This window comes from Brassica rapa, chromosome A06 (genome assembly GCF_000309985.2).
Source record: "Brassica rapa cultivar Chiifu-401-42 chromosome A06, CAAS_Brap_v3.01, whole genome shotgun sequence".
Lineage (NCBI taxonomy): Eukaryota > Viridiplantae > Streptophyta > Magnoliopsida > Brassicales > Brassicaceae > Brassica > Brassica rapa.
The window spans coordinates 20,482,824-20,492,657 of record NC_024800.2 but is presented as its reverse complement, the minus strand read 5'-3'; the positions used below and the strand labels follow the sequence as shown (position 1 = coordinate 20,492,657).

At 37.1% G+C, this 9,834-nt stretch overlaps 2 protein-coding genes across 2 annotated transcripts; one reads left to right on the top strand and one right to left on the bottom strand.

Annotated features, from left to right (window-relative positions):
- Positions 1 to 809: 809 nt before the first annotated feature.
- LOC117126166 lies at positions 810 to 5,382 on the top strand. The gene is made up of 12 exons (XM_033273610.1): positions 810 to 1,272; positions 1,408 to 1,491; positions 1,603 to 1,707; positions 1,789 to 1,887; positions 1,969 to 2,418; positions 2,493 to 2,549; positions 2,620 to 2,700; positions 2,775 to 2,831; positions 2,923 to 3,140; positions 3,227 to 3,308; positions 3,441 to 3,828; positions 4,071 to 5,382. Exons 1-12 carry the CDS (start codon positions 916 to 918, stop codon positions 4,346 to 4,348), a joined length of 2,256 nt encoding a protein of 751 aa, XP_033129501.1. The 5' UTR covers positions 810 to 915; the 3' UTR covers positions 4,349 to 5,382.
- LOC117126168 lies at positions 4,373 to 9,828 on the bottom strand. Its single transcript, XM_033273621.1, has 2 exons — positions 9,525 to 9,828; positions 4,373 to 9,436 (listed from the first exon to the last, which is right to left on the bottom strand). The coding sequence occupies exon 2, from the start codon at positions 8,832 to 8,834 to the stop codon at positions 7,164 to 7,166; it is 1,671 nt and encodes a 556-aa protein (XP_033129512.1). The 5' UTR covers positions 8,835 to 9,436; positions 9,525 to 9,828; the 3' UTR covers positions 4,373 to 7,163.
- Between the last annotated feature and the right edge of the window lie 6 nt (positions 9,829 to 9,834).

The following is a 9,834-nucleotide window of genomic DNA, read 5'->3' as shown; positions in this document are numbered from 1 at the left end:
TGCTTATATCAAAACTGTTAAGGAAATTCTAGGAAATGATGAGTTCAACAGAATAAGAGGGACGTTTTTGGGACCGGTGATCAAGCTTGGAGAGAGGTCTTTGAAATTATCAGCTAAGATAGTGCACGCAGTTCTCACCAAAAGCATCAAGACAGTGAAGAGACACGAAGCATGGTTCCATTTTGGTGCTCAGCCAATGAGGTTCTCTATAAGAGAATTCCACATGGTGACTGGTTTGAAATGTAGTGGTGAAGCAAGAGAACCACGAGAGGAAACCGAGAAATTTAAGTGGGACTTCCTAAAAGGGCGTACTCATACAGTAAAGGACGTGGAGAAGCAGCTCAGAAACACAAGAGAAGATGCTTCTGATGAGAGATTCTGCCTTGCAATGCTCCTCCTGATTGAGAGCATACTACTACAGAAGAGCCTTCTCGACGGTGGCACAACTTTTACTTTGGATTATGTGAAAATAGCGCAGGATATGGATGTCTTGATGACATACCCATGGGGGAGAACAGCTTATAATTTGCTGTTAAAATCACTTCAGAGAGCTGTCGACAAAAGCCTCGACAAAAACAATTATGATTTGCAAGGATTCCCTATGGCATTTCTTATATGGATACTTGAGTCAGTACCTTTGCTACAGTATGCATTCAGTCAAGTTGTTCCTATTCTGAGCGTTCAACCGTCTACCCCAATATTTTTGTGTGAGAAGTACCTTCAAATAGCTTCTCCACAGCTGATAGATGTTCTCCTAATTGAAATCAAAGATCATGTAAGTTTTTACATTATTTTTTTCTTGTTTCTGTTTTGCCTTATGATTCTCCATTTAAAAGCTAATTATTTTTATGGTTTCAGCTTAAGGTCACATGCATCCTACCTCCTATTTCTAATGATCCAGAAGCTGATGTTTGCATGGAAGACGAAGCTAATAAAGATCTGGATGACATGGCCGATTTATCCAAGAGAGGTTATAAGTTTAAAATTAGAGATTGGCGAAACATGTCAGTAGACCTATACGGTGCTAATGAACAAATAAGAAGAGCATCTTTACTGTTTGGGAATGGAGGGATGAGTCAAGCTTCTTCTTCGTATCAGGAGGAGTCTTTGGAATCAAAGATCAACAGAATCAGCGAGATGGTGGGAGATAATTTAAGGATCATGAACGATCGTTTGTGTTTGATTGAAAAAGACAGGAAACAGATTAAAGAACGTGTGACAAAACTAGAGAAACTACAAAGAGTTACTTCATATGAAACTCCAAACAATGAGGTAACTTTTTTTCGGAAATTAAAATTAATGTTTATCTAGTTCTTGATTCAGTTTTTTTTTTGAGTTGTCAAGTAATTTTGGAAGATGTTATACATATTTAGGATTGCCTTCCTAATTTTTGTTGTACTTGCACAGACTGACACAACTCCATTTCATGAGACGGCTTCCAGACAAGGTGAAGCCAATGCAGATCAAGCAGATGAACAACTTAACAATGAGGCAAGTATAATTTTGAAAACTGTTGGTATTTATAAAATTATGAATTTGGTTGTACTTAAATTAATTTTTGGAAGTTCTTGTACGAGTTCATAATCCCATTCCTGACTTCAGGATACACGAGAGCCTATGAATGAGATCACGAAAGAGACACCTGGTTCTCCAATAGCTCAACAGAATATTGAGACTCCAGTCCTTACTCCAATTCAGACGCAGCAGGTACCTTCTTTAAAAAATTGGACTTTTCAAGTAATTTTTGGAAGCCCTTGTACGTGTTCATTCAACCATTCCTGAATTCAGGAGACTCACGAGCTTATGAATGAGATCATTTCACCAAACATTTCCGACACACAGCCAAATACCCGAGCTCGCAGAAATCTTTTAACAGAGCAAAATAAGGTATTACTTTCATTAAAACCTTTAATAAATATACAGCAACTATCAAAATGACTGGATATCCTTGAATCTAAACCATCACAGGATGTAGAAAGCAGAGTTCAAAATCCCTTTGAGATCGGAGCAAATGTGGAGATTTCATCACAAGATGACAATACTTGTCATAAATGGTATCCAGGAAATGTGTTGGCAACATATTTGGTTGATGGGGTTGAGATGGTGAAAGTTGAGTACTCCGTCCCGTCTCTGGACGAAAAGAAGAGGAAAAGGAGTGTTGAGACACGTGTATCAATTGACAGAATACGTCCTCAACCACCACCTGAGAGATCTGGAGCGAAGAAAAGTTATGAGCTAATGCAGGACGTGGAGGCGTTCGACAATGGTGCCTGGTGCGCTGGAAAAGTTAAAGTCATTTTGTTTGATGGCTCGTGTTTTGTCTCTTTGAACAATTCTAAAGAACAAATTTACTTCCACCATTCTGAGATGCGAAAACCAAGAAAATGGGTAGATGGTGTTTGGGAGATGACAAAAAAGGTAAAACAAATGCCTTGGATCACTTGAATTGAAAAATAATGTCATTTGTTTAATATCTCGGTATTGATTTTCAGATGGAAGAAGAGCAGACGCAGAGTGTGAATCCAAGTGAAGGAGATGGTGATAAAAAGGTATGAAATATTTATACATCATACTAGGAATTAAGATATAAATGTATCTGAATTTTTGTCATTCAAAAAGGGGAAGGCGAAGGCTGTCGCTTGTAAGAAAAATGAAGCAGCTGGTCCATCAGAAGATGGTGTTGGGAAAATGGCAAAAGAGGTAATAAAAATGAATAAGATCCACTTGAATTGAAGTTCAGGTCAATAGTTTGATATATCGGTTTTGTTTCACAGATGGAAGTAAAGCAGGGTAAGAGTGTGAAACCAAGTCAAGACGATCATGCAAAAAAGGTATAAAAAATATTTTTACTTCATATTAGGAAGGCATTCAAGTATAAAGATAAAAACGATCCTGAATTTTTGTCTTTATTTTTAATTAAAGGGGAAGCCTGATGTTGGTAAGAAGAAGAAAGCAAATGCTCAGCCAGTAGATTTGCTTCCTTTTCTACAGCGAGAAGAGAAGAGGCCAATACGACCTAGAAACCCTCCTATACCTGTAACACCTGAGGTAATCCTTCCAATTGATCCATTTGTGACACCTGAATTTCCTCGGTTTTCAAGGCTTGCACACTGGATGGATCTACGGGGCATATATCGTGTGTAAGCAACTTTTTGTCCTCGCATAAATATTCCTAATTTATTTTGTAAAAGTTTCGATTGATACTAGTTAATTTTATCAACTACAGACCGTTTTATATCAATGGAAAAGAAATTGAAAAAGAGTTCTTTCAAAAAATGGACGATGCAGAAAACAATCTCAACAAAGAGGTAATCAACACTCTGTTCTGTCTTCTATTTGATTGTGTCATATGTTTAGGAAGAGGTTGAGTTGAGCTATGCTAGATGTCCATGTTATAGCAGTTCTATATGAAGTTTCTAACTATATTGTTACATTGGCAGCACATAAATGTTGCATTTGAAATGCTAAATTGTAAGAGGGTTGAGCAAGGTGCTTGGTTCCGCAACAACAATCTTCCAGCAGCATGCTTTGTACCAGTCAAATTCTTAGAAGTGGTTGGGTACGCTTATGAATCTGTCAGGAAGCCACATAAGAAAAAACAAACGTTATTGGAGGGCTGTGTAGGCGAACTTGTGAAAGGTTTAATACATCCAAAGAAGGTATGGCTGGAAGATGTTGATGTTATATATGGTGTCATTGAAGATAAGTTGAGCTATCACTATATTGGGGTGGAGATACAATTGATGGACAACACAATCACACTCTTCCATTGTGGTCTTCCAAAAGCAAATATCAAACGTGCTCTTAATCAAATCCAAGAACTGGCAGGTAAAAACTCTTTGTGATTTATTAATTTTATCATTCAGTGTAGAAAAATCAGTTTAATTTATATTGTTACATTGATAATGGATAGGATTGTGAAAGTATGCGTATCCTGAAAAAAGAATTTTAGCTAATTTAGAAAATAAAAGTTTGTCACTTGCTGCTTGTGCTTGTGATGCATTTTTACATATTCATTTTGTTGTCTGTTGGTGATTGATTTATTGTATAATTTTGGGTATTTATGACAGTGTTGATTAGTGCCATAAAGATGGAACTTCTTGGTGAAGAGGTTAATTTCGAAGATATCAGTCCATTTGAAGTTAAGTTTGCAGAAGGGCTTCCAAAGACAAAATTTCCATACAACTGTGGTATTTTTGTTGTGAAGATGCTGGAATGCAGGTCACTGGGATTGAAGAGCATGGCTAATATAAATGATGAAACTGCGATAGACTTACGAAGCAAGCTATGTTGTGAGATCTTCGACCAGTTTATGGATAAAGATTTCCAGGAAGGTCAAAGGAAGTGAAAATGTCATATTTGTTCTACTCTGTTTTCTACTCTGTTTTTCTACTTTGATATTAATTATCCCTAACGTTTAAGTTTAAGTTTGTAATGAATTATCCCTAACGTTTTTTTCATTTAGATTGTTATTGAAAAATTTTTAGGATGTATTGATGAATTGTCAAATGCTTATGGTACTTTTAGGATGGGTTTCCAGAAAAAGAGTGAGAAAGCAAAATGCACCAAAGCCTAGCAAATTCCTTTAAAGTTTACAAAAAAAAATGAAAAAGAATGTGATCCGATGTTGATTGAACTCGTGAACTCTCGAAAGATGAATCAAAGTGTGCAGCCGCTGTGCCAAGGGTGTTATACTTGCCAAAAGCTATAATAAAACGAAAATAACTTTTGAATATTTAATTAAAAACAGAAAAAAGTGTAAGTATACACAACGGGGATCGAACACGGCTTATTGTGTGATAAGGGTACACTAAGAGTAGAAGGGCTTGCCACTAGGCTATGGTGGATATTCGATAACAGAGTAAATGTGAACTTATTTATTCACAGACGATAGATTTATATAATCTGGATATCATTTTAGGTATTCAGGATAGCTTTCCAAAAACAAATTCCTTTAAAGTTTACAAAAAAAAAATGAAAAAGAATGTGATCTGATGTTGATTGAACTCGTGAACTCTCGAAAGATGAATCAAAGTGTGCAGCCGTTGTACCAAGGGTGTTATACTTGCCAAAAGCTATAATAAAACGAAAATAACTTTTGAATATTTAATTAAAAACAGAAAAAAATGTGAGTATACACAACGGGGATCGAACACGGCTTATTGTGTGATAAGGGTACACTAAGAGTAGAAGGGCTTGCCACTAGGCTACGGTGGATATTCGATAACAGAGTAAATGTGAACTTATTTATTCACAGACGATAGATTTATATAATCTGGATATCATTTTATGTATTCAGGATGGCTTTCCAAAAACAAATAAGCAAATCAGATAACCAAGTTACAAGAACACTAGGCCAAACCATTACAAAATAGTGAAAAACATTGAACAAGTTTTTTATTTAGGTTGTTAATTGAAGAAACAACACAAGAGAAACAAAAGTACTTATTCATTTAAAATAAAAACTGAAAATCAAACATAATGTGGTCCTTAAAAACATAAAAAGAGAAGATGATAACATGAAATTACTCATGACACAGCCAACTTTCGCCAAGTTTATCCCAATCAGGGACTTTGACCTTCACATCAGCAAGCATTCCTTCCGCTTCCGAGTGCTCTTCTTTGAGTTTCTCCAACTCAGCAGTTAAATCAAATTTTCCATCAGCTTTGATAATATCTTCAAGCAACTCGATTTGGACAGCAATTGAATTTGCTTTGCTGGATGCCAGATTCCAATCATTCTCAGATAGCCTGTATTCGTTGGACAAACGAAGAAGAGCCCTGTAATGTACCACAGTTTCCTTCTTCCCCTTATTGAAACCTTCGGCGGCATCACATCCGTAAACCTCCTCTATGGGACGCTTCATCATCTTCTTTGAACTTCCTTCCATTGAAACTTTGTCCTGCAACAAAATCGAAACTAAGATGTTACGATAAAATAGAAATAGAAAAAAGTTCATGAATTGAATGGAAAATGAGAAAAATCGAAAACTAACTTGTATTGCAAAAGGATAAATCAGACGAAATGAAGTGAGTGAATAAAAGGTCTGATATCGTCCCTTATATTTATAGAACTAAAAGGAACTCTTCGATTATTGAAGTCAGTTAAAATAAACTCTTGATTATTGTGGAACTCTTCGATTTTTGAAGTCAGTTACTGAAATAACCAATCATATAACAGCCAATCTTGACGAAAAGAAACTCTTCGGTTACTGAGTTACATGATGTCGTTTGGAAGAGACTCTTCGATTCCTGAGATATATGTTTGAACAAAAAAAAAATCAACCATTACTCGTAGGAGAGTCGAACCCGGGTCGAACAAATGTTTCGGTATCATAGGTTTCGTGGTTTAGCCGCTAGGCTGAGGAGAATCATCTGTTAGTTGCTTCCACATAATTGAATTTATAGTAAAATACATTGGAAAGATCTTAGATAGTTCAGGATGGGCTTCCAGAGTTTGCATGAATAATATACATGAATATTAGTGTGCTTCTTTCTTAAACTAGAAAAAAATGAAATGAGATCAAAACTAAGGATTAATATCTACACATTTGGAAAATTTGATAATGTGATTTGCAAATTTTGGAGGAAAAAAAAATATATATACACATCTCATAGGATTCGAACCTGAAGATGACTAGGAGGAAAGAGGGAACTAAGGTGTAGTAGCCACTAGGCCAAGTTAATTTCAGTCATTACATGTTGTAAGTAAAGTAATATATTTCTTTTATTTTTATTCAACTTAAATTTTTTAAAAAACTCTGATTAGTAGGGGAATCGAACCCGGGTCGAGTCAAGCGTTACAATTTCGACAGATAGGTGTTTTAGCCGCTAGACCGAGGAGAATCATCTGTTACACTTTTCCACATAATTATTCTTAACAGAAAATGTTGTATTATAAACCTTGGAAATGAACTCGGTATTTCTGGATGGGATTCCAGAATAGTTGAATATTACTGTGTTTTTTTCTAGCAAAGAAGTTTAAACTAAAAATTGAAATGAGATCAAAAGATAATGTTGTATATTACAAAAGTTGGAAGAAATCATACTTATTCAGGATAGGGTTCCAAAAGAAAAAATGTATATGGTCTTGTGCATATCATGTAACCATCAAATAGCCAACATCCAAATAATAATCGATAAAAATGTAAAAATGTAGAACTTCATCCTATAGGCCTCTGGCATGTGATCTTGTTGTGCCCTCCTGTGCCACATCTGCTGCACTTGTGGGACTGAGATTTAGATCCAGGAACCCCAAACTCGCCAACGGATCTCTTTCTCTTTGTAGGAGGGCGTCCACTTTTCTTTTTGGTAGCTGGAGGTGGGCAAGACAGTTCATCAATATTCTCTGGATAGGTGGACGTTGACAACTCTCCACCAGGATGTATGCTTTCAGCATAAGCTTTAGCCCACGTTTCTGTCAAGTGAGAAGCATCAACAAAACGGTTTTCATCTCTCTTGATATGCTTAGCAGCAGCGATGGCATGGATGCAGGGGATCTTGTCAATGTCGAAAACATTACATGTGCAATGCCGCTTCTCCAAGTCAACAACAAACTTCATTGTTTCATCCTTCACCTCAAACTCGCTTCGATCAACTTGATACACATTCAACAACATTGCGGCCCCTAACCTAGATACCAATTTCTGCACAACTTTTGGAGTAACCAGGTGCTTATGTTTCGCAGCCGCTTCGCGTCGCTCAAAAAACCAAGTGGTCATCGTCAATCTGATAGTTTCAAGGAGAGAGATAATGGGCAACTCACGAGGCATCTTCAACATAGAATTGAGAGACTCTGCAATGTTGGTAGTCATGATATTATACCTGTTCGCAGGCGCATAGCTTCGTGCCCACTTCCTAAAATCAGACTCTTCCAGATACTTAGCCAATTCAGGACATTTATCCTTTATGTCCTTGAAGATTAACCAGAACTCGTGACACGTATAGGCATCAGCAGCGCTTTCCACCAGAGGTAGCAACCCAGTCTTCGCATATGTAGGAGTGATGTTGCGGAGCAGATGGATCCTGCAAATTCCATGGTGAGATAAGGGATATACATCCTCCAACGCTGAAGAAATGGAGTTAGCCCTGTCTGATACAAAAACAAGATCCGAAGCGTCCGGGATCTTCTGGCTCAAACCTCTAAAGAACCATTTCCAAGAGGCGCCGTTTTCTGCGTCAACCACTGCAAAGGCGAGAGGATATAGATGATAATTCCCATCTTGAGCACAAGCTGCCAATAAAGTCCCATTGAATTTTCCCTTCAGAAATGTACCATCTACTGCAATAACTCTCCTCATCAATGAGAATCCCCTTATCGATGGACCAAAAGCCACAAATGCATACTTGAACTTTCCTGCAGCATCAACATGTTGATAAGTCAAGGAACCAGGGTTTGTTTCTGTGATTTTATACAACCACCTAGACAAATTGTAATAGCTGTCTTCAGGAGTCCCTCTAACCAAAATCTGAGCTTCTTCTCTCACTCTCCAAGCTTGTTTGTAATTGATGTGAACACCATGCAGCATCCTGACCTGTTCAATAATCTGTTTCGGTTTGAGACCTTCCTTTTTTTCTCCATAATTGCTGGAAATCAAAGAACCCAACAACTTTGCAGATGCTTGTCTGTGGTTGGCTTTCCTGTGTGTTGTATCGCATGTATGTTCATGAACATACTTTTTAACAACGAAAAAATCTGAAACAGGTAGCTTGATAGCACGCATCCTCCACGTGCAATTTTCATCAACACAACTCAAAAGCACTCTTGACTTGTTAGAAGAGACAGTCTTGTACTCAAACTTCCACTCTAAAGCCCATTTCTTCATCCTCAACATCAACTCTCTCTTTGTCTTAAAATGGCTATTCACCTTAATATCGCCAGCTACTCTCGTGTTTGGTGAAAGTCCAATATGGACAGGGCTAAAATCCGGAAGAGCATTCAGAGGAACTGTAGAAACACCTTCATATAGAAGACTCTGCAAAAGTCAAGTAGTTCTGTAAAGCATAATACTTGATTATGAAGCATATCATGCAAACACAAACAGAAAAAGGGAATTAGGGACAATGTACCTGTTTTTCACTCTGCACAGTAGAAAGAATCACTGGATTGGCATTCAATGGAACAGTAGAAGCAAATGTATCAGAAGCTTGAATGTTACAGCTAGCTGAATCAGTACTAAAATCCGGAAGAGCATTCAGAGGAACTGTAGAAACACCTTCATATAGAAAACTCTGCAAAAGTCAAGTAGTTCTGTAAGGCATAATACTTGATTATGAAGCATATCATGCAAACACAAACAGAAAAAGGAAATTAAGGACAATGTACCTGTTTTTCACTCTGCACAGTAGAAAGAAGCGCTGGATTGGCATTCAATGGAACAGTAGAAGCAAATGTATCAGAAGCTTCAGTGTTACAGCTAGCTGGATCAGTACTAACCTGCAAAAGTCAAGTAGTTCTGTAAGGCATAATACTTGGTTATGAAGCATATCCTGAAAAGTCTAAGTAAGAAAAAAATCATACAAACCTTAACACACAAACGACAGGTTCCATCAAATGCTCTAGTCTTGGAAATGAAAGTTCTGAGCTGACGAGTATTACCTATCGAGAGTGGGGGGAAACTTTCAATAATACATTTCTTATCCAATGAAAAACCATAACTCAAACTGATTTCTTCCTCTTTAACACTAAAATCTTCAGAGACAATCTTCATCAAATCTTCATACAGTAGATCTTCTTCTATGGAAATGATTGATGCATTCCTCTTCAAATCAACAAGAAACTCCCACTGGAGAGATTCTTTTGAGATCCATTGTCCACAGATGCACAAAACTTCC

Excerpts from the sequence above, each read along its gene's own strand:
- LOC117126166 (XM_033273610.1), top strand. The coding sequence starts at position 916 with ATGGAAGACGAAGCTAATAAAGATCTGGATGACATGGCCGATTTATCC. Across the intron at positions 2,550-2,619 it reads AAGGAGATGGTGATAAAAAG|GGGAAGGCGAAGGCTGTCGC; the intron begins GTATGAAATATT and ends TCATTCAAAAAG. Across the intron at positions 2,832-2,922 it reads AAGACGATCATGCAAAAAAG|GGGAAGCCTGATGTTGGTAA; the intron begins GTATAAAAAATA and ends TTTTAATTAAAG.
- LOC117126168 (XM_033273621.1), bottom strand. The coding sequence starts at position 8,834 with ATGTTGAGGATGAAGAAATGGGCTTTAGAGTGGAAGTTTGAGTACAAG.